The sequence below is a fragment of the Lethenteron reissneri genome, chromosome 52 (assembly GCF_015708825.2).
Source record: "Lethenteron reissneri isolate LAM-NWPU_2019-01 chromosome 52, ASM1570882v1, whole genome shotgun sequence".
NCBI lineage: Eukaryota > Metazoa > Chordata > Hyperoartia > Petromyzontiformes > Petromyzontidae > Lethenteron > Lethenteron reissneri.
Genome location: NC_083830.1, coordinates 822,992 through 836,729, shown reverse-complemented (window position 1 = coordinate 836,729; position 13,738 = coordinate 822,992). Strand labels below are relative to the sequence as shown.

At 49.4% G+C, this 13,738-nt stretch overlaps 1 protein-coding gene across 2 annotated transcripts; it reads left to right on the top strand.

Annotated features, from left to right (window-relative positions):
• The first annotated feature begins 1,140 nt into the window (after nucleotides 1-1,140).
• TBC1D20 (TBC1 domain family member 20) lies at nucleotides 1,141-13,508 on the top strand. 2 transcript variants are annotated; one of them, XM_061573106.1, is made up of 8 exons: nucleotides 1,141-1,620; nucleotides 2,551-2,736; nucleotides 3,915-3,995; nucleotides 6,700-6,886; nucleotides 7,834-7,935; nucleotides 8,204-8,345; nucleotides 9,688-9,797; nucleotides 10,419-13,508. In XM_061573106.1, the coding sequence occupies exons 1-8, from the start codon at nucleotides 1,557-1,559 to the stop codon at nucleotides 10,687-10,689; spliced, it is 1,143 nt and encodes a 380-aa protein (XP_061429090.1). In that variant the 5' UTR covers nucleotides 1,141-1,556; the 3' UTR covers nucleotides 10,690-13,508. The 2 variants fall into 2 exon arrangements, with proteins under 2 accessions (XP_061429090.1, XP_061429089.1); XM_061573105.1 differs by having other exon boundaries at nucleotides 9,613-9,797.
• The last annotated feature ends 230 nt before the right edge of the window (nucleotides 13,509-13,738 follow it).

Sequence of the window (13,738 nt, the reverse complement as noted above, 5' to 3'; positions counted from 1 at the left end):
TCTGTGCTTGCAAAACGTGTAGCCCTCTAAATTAAAATCTGCGCTGGTTTAAAACATTCAGGCTAGCCTTCCTACGATCCATCCTGGCTTTAACCACACTGGATTGTGTGAGGAGTTCACTAATCCTTGAAAGATCTGGACACAACAACAGCCACCATTAGTCATTCAGTGGTGACGCCACCATTATTTGTTCCAGGCTATGTGCACTTTAAGGCCACGTTAAGTGTCGAAAGCCCGCTGGCAGGTCACGGGACAGACCCAGGTGCCATGGGTTGACTGACAGAGATGACTGGCACCACCTGTGCCCCCTACTGTGCCAAGTTTGTGTGTTTTTGCCGCTGATGGACACAGTCCCAATCAGTGATCTGCGTTGGCTGGGTCATGTAGCCCATATGTCCAGCCACCGCATTCCCAATCTTCTGTTTGGCCGGATAGATGGGGCTAAATGGGTCCGGCACAGGCTGGAGAAGAGATGGATTGCCGTGGTACAGAAGGATCTGGGGGCTGATTGGACTTTCCGATGATTGGTACCAGCAGTGTCAAGAACGGCCTCTGTGGAGGAGGCTCGTGAAGGACGCTACTGGGCAGTTGGAGGCTGTCGCCCTTCAGCAACAACGGAGGACAGAGGAGCGACGCTCACAACAAAGAGCGGAGTGCGGTGTGGCTAAAGCTCAGAGATTTGGAACAGTGGGGAGCACAGTTGGTGCATCTGCCAGTCAACCCATGACACCTGGATCTCTTCCGTGACCTCCCAGCAGGTCTTCAACACTTCACGTGGCCTCAAAGTGCAGTAAGCATGGTGGTACAAGTGTGACGTTACCGCCACTTCGTGCTAAATGGCGGTTGTTAATAAGTTGTGATAATCCATACGTGACAACCTTTACTAATAGGCTGTGTCGCGTGGTGCCGGGTTTTATCGACACATTTATATATTTACGCGATTTAACCCAAAAAAACTCTATTATGGATGATTTTGGTCGCGAAAGCCTACTACGTGTTAAACGAATCGATGATAATGTCACAGTAGTAGGTGTGGCCGTGTGGGTCGTGCACTCATGGGGAGTCACCGCGGCGGAAGCGTCAGGCGAGGGGGGCGGGGCTACGCGCCACTCCCCCTCGCCACAGTCGCGTCACGTGACGCGCGCGGCCCGCACGATTTGTGCCGAGTGGCGGTGCCGAGAGGTAGTGGCGGTCGTGGCGGTGGTGGTGGGGACGCGGCCGGGAACTCTCCTCTCACCCGGCTACCGCTGCGCTTCTTCGCCGCAGCTCCTCGCGCGCGCTCTCTCTGCACGGGCACCGCCAGCTGCAGATCCCTTGGGAGCTGCGCCCCACGATGAGGCCAGGGACACCCAGGCCTTGACGGAGCCCACGTCTTGCCTAGCGGGTCCGCGGCGCCAGAGCCGTTTTGAGGGCCGCGGAGCCGGACCCGACCGCTCTTGTCCACGCCATCTCACCGCTCTCCCTCCAACAACCTCTCACCCCCCTCTCATCAACCCCCCACCAGCCCTCTTCCTACCCCTTCACCACCAACCTCGGCAGCACTCGACGCGCCTCCAATGAGCACAAAACAGACGAAGAACGGGGCCGCTCGGGGCCTCGCACCGGCGGTGAGGACACAAGGTTCGTAAAGCCACTCGGAGAGTCGCCGAGCCACTCAAAATACTCATTAGACCAGACTCAATCAGAAACTCATTGAGCCAGACTCGGAGACTTTCTGAGTTCAACTCGGTCAGCGACGAGCCAGGCACACCTCAAAATCAACCTCATCCCCCACTCACACCACCACCATCATTGCCACCATCATCACCACCACCACCCATATCGTCATGACTCCCATGACACCATCATCATCCCCATCTTTTACCCATTCATACTTTATTTGCATTGTTAGCCCCTAGTGAACGTGCTTCTATTACCCAGCGACAGTGCGCCGAGTGCGTTGCACTGACGCGCAATTTGGCCAACACTGGTTTTGTTTCGCTGCTGTATGACGACGCCTTGAGATGATTTTGGTATTTGTACGCTTTTATAGACTGAAATAAATGTTATAGAGTTGAAGGAGATTTTATTCTGTTGATTTGTAAATGAAATAATGTCGCCCTTGGGCAACAGGATTGCGCAATTCCTGTGCCGGGTGCCCCTCGACCCTTTCCTGACATCTCATTCCCTCCCTTCTCCCTCCTCTCTCTGCACGCAACCTCGGTATCGTCTTCAACTTCTTCCTCTCCAATCACATCTCTGCCACTTCCCGCACTTGCCGCTTTCACCTATACAATCTTCGTAAAAGCAACATCACCCCCCAATAGGAAAAACAAATTGGCAGGATCCTCCTGAAAAATCGTCTTAAGGTTAAGCGAGGCTCTACCGGGTAAGCCAGCATAGTAATAATAATATTTGTACCTTCCGATGGTCATAGGGATTTAATGTACAAGCCATAAGTTCAACATTGAAATGTCGGATGTTAAGTTATTATATTCCCAGTCACTGTGACCACGAGTGGCGGAACACCGCAGTTTGTCGGCAGTCAGTGCTGCTGCTGCGTGATTCCAGATGCCGAGTCGAAGCGCCGCCGCAAGTTGGCCGAAGTGCGTCAGGCTCTGGCGCGCGAGCCCGTCGACGTGGCCGCCCTGCGCCGCTCGGCCATCAGCGAGGGTGGCCTTCTCACCAACGAGCTGCGTCGCGACGTTTGGCCCAAACTGCTCTCCATCGACGCCCACGCATTGCCCCTCACGCCAGGTGCCCCACCAAACATCCACACACCCCACGCACTGCCCCCCCCCCCCCAGCCACACCAGGTGCCCCCACACAAAGATCCCCCATACAGTATAGTCTTAGCAGACTGGTGGGTAAAGTGCTGTTGGCGATCACCTATCAAGGCCAGCATGGCTCACAAGGGGTTTGAAGCCAACTCCACACCTGGCCGCCATTGTCTCTCTAGTGCCATTGTTTACACACCGCACCAAGTACTCATTTTAGGCTGATTCGACCTAGGGGATGCCCAGGACCGGTTCAGATAATCGTCACTGGTGTTGGTCGTGAGAGGGAATTGACCTCGGGTCTCCAGGTTCGTAGCACAATGCGCTAACCGCTACACTACCGCTCCCATGCATGCACGCCCACACATACCCACGCGTGCCCACACATGCCCACGCGCACTAATACATACCCACATACGCCATCACGTGTCCACGTGCGACCACGTCTGCCCACATGTCCACATTATGCCACCGGTACGTGTCAGTACCTCTGTGCGTCCATGTGTGCTGTCAATACTGCAGGGTTGTAGACGTATTTGCCAGATGGGTTAGACACCGCATGTCTGTCATGAGTGCTATAGGAGTCGGTATAAAAAGTTTGATTCATCATTCTGTCAATTTTTTAAAATGTGTTTTGGTTTATTTTTGCATTTGCAATGGCTTCTCATGGTTAATCACAGTTTACCCTACATTACTTGCTATGAGTCTGCAGCGTCCAAAGACACTATAATAATGCATAACATTTTGTATTTGTGCCATTCTTCTAGTGCTCAGCCATCACGAAGGAAGGCGCTACGTTGCATATAGTCTGCAGTAGCTTCACAGTTGGGTATAATGTTGCTGTGTATAATCTCACTTGAGTAATTTTCATTGTCGTTTTTTTCAAAATTGGAAGATGTAGACCATGATTGGCACGCAATGGCCTACTCTTTTCGAAAGACGTCATGGGATCGCAAATGTCCACTGTGAAGCAGATGGTACATAGTAGTATGTTATGGTTAATACACTTGCAGTAATAACCGGCGTGGCCTGCCAGAATCAAACCGCAAACCTCTGCAATAAACAACGAATGTGCTAGTGCTGAGCCGGGTCACTGCCCCAAACTCTTGTGCTTGAGTTATCATTTGTAAAAAAATGTGCTTGCGTCCTTCCTGGCAGGCAAGGACCTACGTGAGAACAACAAGGACTACAACCAGGTCTTGCTGGACGTGCGGAGGTCTCTGCGCAGGTTCCCTGCAGGTAAGGATGCGCCACAGCACAAAGACAAAGATCCCCCATATAGCCTTAACAGACTGTTGGGGCAAGCGCTGTGAGCGAGCACCTTTGAAAGCCAGCATGGCACACGAGGGGTTGGGTGGCCGACACCACGCCTGGCCACCTTTTTCTCCCCAGTGGTGATGTTTACACATCATACCAGGTACTCATTTGAGGCTGAGTCGACCTAGGGTAGGCCCAGGACCAATTCAGATAATTGTCACTGATGTTGGCCCTGAGTGGGAATCGAACGTGGGTCGCTGGGTTTGTAGCGCAGTGCGCTAACCATTGCACTACCGCCACAACACACAACACCTACCATACGCAATATACAACATACAGCCACACACCAGATACAACATATACTCCACACAATACACACAACATGTAACATGCACCACATGCAACACCCAATATATACCACACACCCCATATGTGCAACATAAAACATACAGCTTACACAACACACAACAAACTGCCATTCATCACGAAGTGGCGGTGACATCACCACGGCACCTGTGCCAGGCTATGTGCACGTTGAGGCCACGTGAAGAGTCGAATGCCTGCTGGCAGGAGGTCACAGAGCAGATCCAGGTGCCATGGGTCGACTGACTGAGATGACTGGCCGATGCACCACCTGTGCCCTCTACTGTGTCAACTTGCTGTGCTTTAGCCGCCCGGTGCTCTGCTCGTTGTTGTCCTTCACGAGTCTCCTCCACAGAGGCTGATCTTGACACCGCTGGTATCAGTCATCGGCAAGTCCACTCATCTCCACATCCTATTCTACTACATCACTCCATCTCTTATCTAGCCTGTGCCACACCCGTTTAGCCCGCTATATCCAGCTGAACAAAACCTGTTTAGGCTTGCGGTGGCTGGGCATGCAGGCTACATGATCCAGCCAACACAGCCTTGCCTACCGGAGGAGCTCATCAATGGGACTTTGTTCAGATCTTTCAACGATTTGTGAGCTCCCCACAATCCAGCCTGGTTAAGTTCAGGATGGATTGTAGGCATACCAGCCTGAATGTTTTAAACCGCCGCAGATGTTCCATCCGAGGGGTCCACATTTCGCAAGCTTAGAGAAGGGAGGGAATGACTGTGGCCGAGAAGACCTAAAGCTTCGTGCGGAGCGACAGGCCAGGTAGCTTCCACACACCATTGTATAACCGATGAAAAGATAATGCCGCTCGACTGATTCGGAGTGAGACCCCTGCTGTCAAACCAGAGCCGATCATAAGCACACTGCCCAGGTATGGGAAACTCTCCACAACTGCTCAATCACCAATGGGAAGCTGAGGGGTGGAGTGTTGGTGGTACAAAACAAACCAGACAGGTGTTTAGTTTTGATGGGGCTGATGGTAAGACCCGACCTCTTAGTGACACACTCCAGGTTCAGCAGCAACGCCTCCAACTCCTCCTCTGAGTGAGCAGGAATCACCAGATCATCAGCATGCATAACACGGTTAACCAATAGGCAGCCATTCCTCGACCACACCTGGGCATCGATCAGCTGCCCATTGTATCTGTACCAGATGGAAATTCCTCCGGTACAGCCATGGAAAGCTTCTCGAACTATGTGATCAAAGATGATGTTAAATATTGTGGGAGCTAGAGGACATCCCTGTCGCATCTCAAGGTGAACAGGGAATGGCTCCAACTCCTGGCCTCGAAGCTTTACCCGGGCCTGCCCACCATCCTGATGAAGGCCTTTAATGGTTGTGAGCAGAGTCAGGGACTGCGAAAGCATGAAGACCTGCCCACAGCCCTGGCCTGTTGATGGTATCATAGGCCTTGACCAGGTCAATAAAGCAGAGATGTAGGTCTTTTTTGAATTCCCTTCACCTCTGCTGTAGCAGACGGACAGAGAATATGGCATCTGTGCAGGACCGCCCTGGTCTGAAACCACATTGGGGCTCCGCAAGCCTCTCCTCAGCGTGCCTGGCAAGGTGATGTTGAATAATCCTTTCCATGACCTTTCCTGGCACACTGAAAATAGAGATTCCCCTGTAGTTTCTACAATCTGTGCGGTCCCCCTTCTTAAAGAGGGGGACCACCAGGGCATCCTTCAAATTCTGTCTTGTTGTCCAGACAGTTGTGATGATGTTATGTAGGGCAGGCTGCACACAGATGCCACCCTCCCTCAGCATTTCACTTGTAAGATTCTCTGCCCAGCACTTTTCCTGGTCTCAGACTTCGGATCGCCCCTCTCACTTTCACCACAGATGGCACCTCAGCCAACCATTCAGAAGGGGTGGCTACTTCTGCTAATATTTGAGCTCGAGCACTCTTTCACACACACACTCACAGACTCTTACACCCATACTCGCACACTCTGTCACACACTTACGCATACATTCACACACATTGCAGAACAGAGGGAGAACATTTTATATTCACCTGAGGACGGCTGCTTGCGTTGTGGCCAAAACATCGTGAGAATTTTTATTACGTTTTATTTGTATTATTTTATTATTTCCCTTCTTTGTGACTTTACCGAAATAACCGATGATATCGAGGGAGAACGTACAAACTCCACACAGACAGGTTTCCAAGTCAGGAATCGAACCCAGGTTTGTGTTGCTGTGAGGCACGAGTGTTACCATTGCGCCACCCTGCCACCCTAACCCCGGCTTGCCTGGAGCTCTTTTAGCAACGGGTGTGTGTGTGTGTGCCCTGGCTGGTGTAGGAATGCAGGACGACCAGCGAGCCGTGCTGCAAGAGCAGCTCATCGACGTTATTCTGCACGTTCTGCGCCGCAATCCGCAGCTGCACTATTACCAGGGCTACCATGACATCGTGGTCACCTTCCTGCTGGTGGTGGGCGATCACATGGCCACCGCCATGGTGGACAAGCTCTCCACGCACCACTTGCGGTAGCCTCTGCCTCCAGACACAAGCAGCAGGCATCCTCATAGCGAATAATAATAATAACAGGATCAGTCAATGTCTTGTTCAGAAAAATAAATGGAGGAATGCCTGGTCATGATAATGTTTGGCAGAGTTGCGCAGTGGTGGGAACACTTGCGACTCGCAGCCTTGCTTCAACTTCATGCTTGAGCGCTATTCTCTGTATGTTCTCCCCCAGCTCTAAAGTTAAAGCTACAATAATTTAACATGCACAATTTTTGTAGAGTAAAGCACAGGACCCCACAGACAAGCAGGAAGGCAGCCAGAACCGGTGCCAAAAATTGCCCAAGCCACATAGGTTTTGTCTGGGTTTTCTGGTTTCATCCCATAGCTTTTCAAACAAAAAGTGTAACCGGTATGGGATTACACGGAGCAACATCGCCCCCAACTGAAAAAACCTAGTGGGACCCTCCTAAAAAGAGTTGAGACTCAGTGATGATGATGATGATAATAATAACAACCTGACTATTTATACTAATATCCCAGCATGGTGGGTATGACTGTTGGCGACGCACAATGCTAGAGCATATCTGAACTTCACCAGTACTCCCGTAGGTTTACTCAACTGGAATTGCACCTTGGAATCATCGACCCCCTTCTGGCAGACCAATGCCTGTTTGCAGACCAGTTGCTGAGTGTCCTTGTGTCAGACAGTGATATCTGCCCACAGAGTTGCTCTTTCAAAATATTTGAGATGCGATGTAAAGCACTTATTGCATGTTAAGATCTGTCAAACGCCCTGGTATAAATCCAGTCATTATTAACATTAAATAATGAACTGGAGTAGGGTGACGATTCCGGCTTAGCTTAGTTTTAGCTATACCATCCTATCTCCACGCTAACCTTAATAGGTGATCTCAGCATCTGTCTAGCAGTCTGTTCTTGTGTCATTTTATCCACACGTGGCTCTCAGAGACTTCATGGACCCGACAATGGACAGCACCAAGCACATTCTCAACTACCTGATGCCCATTCTTGAGAGGGTGAACCCAGAGCTGCACGACTTCATGCAAAGGTGTTGACCCACAGCAGTGCCTCTCACCCTGCCCTTGTCTCTGTAGTGCAAGGGCAGACTGGTGCTGTTTAATGTTTAAATGCGTTTTCTCCTATTTAATCTCTGCAACATTTTGTATTGCTTGACTTCCACTTCGATTCATTCATCATTGATTTTTGGGTTATGCCACGTAATAATTTGACCACATTGTGGCAGTAAGACACAGACTTGTCCTAACTGACGGCGTATAGTGACGCCACAGCTTTGGATGCTGCGTCTGTGTGAGCAGCGCAGAGGTGGGAACCATATTTGCGCTGAGTTGGCTCATCACTTGGTACGGCCATGTGCTCTCCGACTTCCGCCACGTCGTGCGGCTCTACGACTTCTTCCTCGCCTGCCACCCACTCATGCCCATCTACTTCGCCGCCGTGGTGAGCGGGCCATGGCCTCTCTCAACATGGACGGCAGGGTGGCGCAGTGGTAACACTCTTGCCTCACACCAAGAAGGACCTGGGTTAGATTCCTGAATTGGGCACCTTGCTGTGTAGAGTTTGTAGTTTCTCCCCATGTTCTGCATGAATTTCCTTTGGGTTCTGTGGTTTCCTCCCATATCTAAAAAAACATACATTTTAACCGGTATTGGTCAGACATCCCAGTGATGAAATATTACTCTTTAGTTCTTTCGGTCAAGTCACGTAGAAATAAAATAAATAATAGAATACGACGTTTCGATTGCAACACAAGCAACCGTAATCAGGTATAAATGAATGCAAGCCTCGGAAAAAGACACATATACAGAGAGAGAGACATACACAGAGAGAGACAAACACAGAGAGAGACACACATGGGGGAGAGACACACAGAGATTAAATATTACCTGTAAATTATGCAATTGGAATTTCATAGTGCAACAATATTGCCCCCTACTCCAAAAACTTGGCAGGACCCTCCTGAAAAGGAGTTGAGGCTCGGTGAGCTCAATGAGCCTTTCCTGGGTAAACAAATCACATTGCAAGCATGAGTGGAATAAGCACGTGAATTATAATAAGGATTTTATGTATTTATTTATTATTAAGCTCAGTTCCACATTGGGGAGTGCTCAAGGTCACTAAACTCAGGGTATTTGGTGCCCTCCCATGTATGACTCCTCTCGTTTCATTTCTCATTGCTAAAGCCAATATTTCCTTAAGTGCTACTCTGAACAAATCGACACTAGTGTGCATCCTTTTTTTTTATCACGCTGCCCTTACCCACATGTAGGGGTGAGCAGTCTAAATGAGCCACTGAACCCTGAGCCCTTAGGCCGTTTACCTGCAGCGAAGCGGGGGAGACATGTTGCCTGGCATGCATGTTATCAGCATAACCGCTCTTGCAGTGCTGCCTTTAGAAAGCACCTTCCATGAGTCAAATGATTCCAACAGTGAATATTCTTCCTGTATTAGTCACGGCTCGGCTCAGGCTTGGCTCTGCCTCATGCGAGCTGGCTCAAAGGTGTGATTCACTTGAGCCGGCTCTGATCATGGTCCCAGCCACGCTTTCCATGGCGCTGAGCCTGAGCCGAGCCATGGCTGAGCCACTTATATCATCTTTGAAACAAACCGTGCAGCTCAAGCCGGAACTGAGCTTGAATGTTAGAGGCCAAGCCAGAGCTGAGCCGCGACTCAGAATACGGGTGTCTGTGTGCCTGTGCGTGCGTAGATAGTGTTGCACCGAGAAGAGGAGGTGCTGGCGAGTGACTGCGACATGCCCAGTGTACACCACCTGCTCTCACAGATCCCACAAGACCTCCCGTACGAGACTCTGATCTCCCGCGCCGGCGACCTCTTCGTACAGTTTCCACCATCAGAACTGGCCAAGGAGGCATCACTGCAGTTCCACCAGAGGTAAAAATAATCATTATAAGTTGTTTTTGATAGAACCACCCTCCTTTACGCTGAGGTGTCTCTGGGCACTTAACACGTAGTAAGATAATGGCATCATGTCTCATACTCTTTGGTTCGTTCGGTAAAGTCACGTAGGTATAAAATAAAATAAATCGCGACGTTTCGGGCGCAACACAAGAGTCCGTCATCAGGTGGGAAAGCATGGTCTGCTGCTGAGGCAGACAAAACAGTATTTAAGATTTGAAGTTTTCGTGACTGCTGAGATCTATACTCTTTGGCTCTTTCGGTAAAGTCGCGTAGGTAGAAAATAAAATTAATTAAATCACGACGTTTCGATTGCAACACAAGCAATCGGCATCAGGTGGGAAAACCACAAGCACAGACTTTGAAAACAAATTGAGTGGCTCAATCTATTTTAGAGCTAAGCCGAGACACGTCTAACAATGCAGGCCCAAGTACATGCCGTACAACTACAAAAGTCAGATGGTGACCTACAAATACTGGGAGATGAGTGACAACCACCCACCGTCTTGTCAGCCACCAACCAATGTGCCACAGTGTGCATTCTGTGGAAAACCCTTTATTAATGCTAACTTCGTTATTCTCTCCCATCTCCGGCAGCACTGCCATTTCCACGTTCAAGGACTTTGAGCTGGCCTCCACGCAGCAGCGGCCGGACAATGTGCTGCGCCATCGCAGGGCTGCGGCGTCACCTGCGGGGGGAGCGGAGGGGGGGGGCGTGGGCCCCGTGGCCGCCGTTGTCCAGGGCCCGAGTCGCATGCTCAAGCTGGCCGTGTGGGGTCTCACAGCCACGCTGGGTGCCGCCGCCATCGCCGCGATGAACACCGCGCTGGAGTGGGCCCCGGAATTCGTGCTGCGGCTCTTCCCGTGACCCGTGGCTTGAAGCGCATCGTGCCAGATCCGATCCGTTTTATGATTGGACGTTTACGACGAATGTGGTTGTATTTGGAAATGAGGCAGGTCACTGGCATCAAGTCTGTCGGCGGCACCACTGGCAATTGGATAATGCGCAGAGCGACTCATGAGCTGGAGCATTTACAATAGGATTCACCTGTGGGTGGCAGACTGGGAGAATGATGCTGATAACGGTGCTTCATCACCACACCGTGAACCACGACTTTCAGAATCAGAATTTTGATTTATACTGGAGGAATGCAATGACCTATGAAGTGCTTTTTCACTTGGCAGCAAGATGAAAATTCCGAACTGAGTGTATAAAGCCAGTCTTGGATTAGTCACCTTTGTGTTAAGACATTCCCCCTCTTGATGCAGACTATGCCTTGGATAACGTAGTCTCATCACTCAAATGTAAAAGTTCATATTAAAGGGAAAAATATCTTATTTCTTCCCGTCTTGAATGTATTCCATGTTTCCTGCAAGTCTTTTGCATTATCTATCCATGGTTTGCAGGATGCCTTTTTATGAAGGAACTCATCCAGCTATAATTTTATGAATGATCCAATGGATCGTGCCTCTTTAAGTTGCAGTGGCTACTACGCTGCTCATTGCCCTCAAGCCAATTCTATATTAAAGTAATTATCTCCTGAACGATAGATTTTATTCTCACGTGGTCTATTTTTCTCACTCAATAAATGGCACTTGTGTATCCCCTCGTGCTTTTACAAATCATTCCGTTGTAAAGCGAGTGCACTTGATGGCGCGTCTTGAGCATATTCTAAAGTAGAGAATTCTGCATGCACGGCATCAAGGAGCAATTTCAATAAAAAACCTAATGAAATGCTGTACTGTGCAGCAACTGCTAAACTTTTGAGGCATTATTTTTAATGTAGCCACCACCTTAGACTGCCATCTTTAGCCTTTGGATAACAAGTTCCTGGATGTCTGCAGACAGTTCTTAGACACAGCTTTGCTGCAGCATGTATACTTATTACATGGCCAACGGGCATTTTTCACAAATGTAATGCCTTTTGTCCTTTCACACCCACTCATCTGCACTCTGCTATGGCAATTCTGAAATGGGCAGGAGGGTGGTGGCGCATTGGTAACACTCGTGCCTCACAGCAATGGCCCGGGATTTGATTCCTTACTCGGGTGCCTTGCCATATGGAGTTTGTTCTCCCTCTGTTCTGCATGGGTTTCCGCCCATAGCTATAATTACATACAATGTAACTGGATTGCCCAAACGTATCAATGCTGAAAAATACCTGAAAATGTATCGATTGGAATTGCACGTAGCATTATCGCCTCCTACTGTGAAAACTTGGCAGGACCCTCATGAAAACGTCTTGAGACCCAAGCTCTCCTGGGTAAAAAAGTGAAGAATAACTTTAATCAGGAACAACCTGCGTTGTGTGTGCGGTGGATAGCATTGCATTGGGTATTATCTTTAAAAGTTTGTCTTGGTGGAATTCACCGAGTTTCAGGAGGGTTTTGCATTGAGATCTTTGTCCAGCATGACTAATGGCTTCATTTTTTTATATGTCGGCTATCATGACCAATGATTCATAAAAATATTTTACGTGTTCGGTCGTGCAGGTATGATGGCAGAGCTACACCGTCTCGGTGGCTGTCAGGTGGAGGAGGGCTCTAACATACCGACACGACCTAACCCAAAAAACCATGCGTGAATCATGACTGTATTTGGAAGGAAGGCTGAGTTCCTACAGAAGATCCCTGTGTTTGAGAGGTGTTGAACTTTTCATTTGAATCTCTGTGATGTAAATGTGTTGAAATGCATAATTAATTATTTTTGTTTATTTTTCCCATGATTAAAAAAAGATGATTTGGGTGCAAATATACTTCTAAATTATTTTATTAAGAATTACATATTTTAAAGCACCAGTCAAAACATTGCAAAATATATACCAAAAACGTCACAGACTTTAATAACAGGATATCCTGTTCTGGTAACTTAAAATCAGCGTTAAAAAGGGTGTAGAATATAGTGGCGAATGTAAACTTATTTGTATTTTTATTATATTCTTAAACAATGTTGACTGGTCCTAAATCCATTTCATATGTTGATGTAAAATAAATATTTACTACACTAAGTTTCTCAGACTTTTATGTTCCAGGACAAGATTAATAACTGCCCCATGTCCTTTTTTTATTTGCAAGGAACGTAATGTTTATTCACGTAATTTTTTTACCTAAATAACGAGATTATTTACCAGGTAGAGCCCACGAAACTATGAGCTCTTTTTCAGAGGCGACCTGGCCACACAATTGTAGAGGTGTAATTGCGCATGGCTACGGATGTTGGGGTGTGATTATGCATGGCCACGGATGTCCAACAAACACAAGGGGCGGGGTTACGGCCGTACACAAGGGTGGCGCTCGCACCGACGTCCGCATGTGCATCCTCCACGGGCCCCCCCTCGGGGGCGAGTCCTATAAAAGGTGATGAGCTCGAGGGCTCGAGGTCGGGGGCTCAGCTTTAACCAGAGAAGAAGGAAGACCTGCTAGAATAGGCCCCAGAGCTCCCCTGGCTCGCTGTCCTTATAAGGGCCGACCAGGGCAAGCCGGTGGCGTGGCCCCGAGAGCCCAGACTAAGCTGGTCTGGTGACTCAGGGTGCCGGGATCCCAGCTTAACCAGGCTGGGACAGATAGCCTCCCCTAGCCCCGTAGTGGAGGAATTGGCATAGGTTAGAGGGGTTAGCTGTCGTGCAATCCCTGTAGCCAAGTGACCTGTAATTACTGTGTTGGTGTAATAAACAAGTGTGCCTCCGATCCTGTCGTCAAGCCTCCCATATACTTACTACATCTGGTGTCAGAAGTAAAACGTCCAACGATGGACACACGAGGGACGACACGTACCAGGGAGTCGGAGATGGAAGACGCCGCGGCCGAATCACCACCAGAGATGGCCGGGGTCGGATCGGAGCAGCCGGGGCCGAGTACGCCCGCGCCGCTACGACAAGAGGGGGGGGATGCGTCGGCCGAAGGACTCCGGCTGGCCC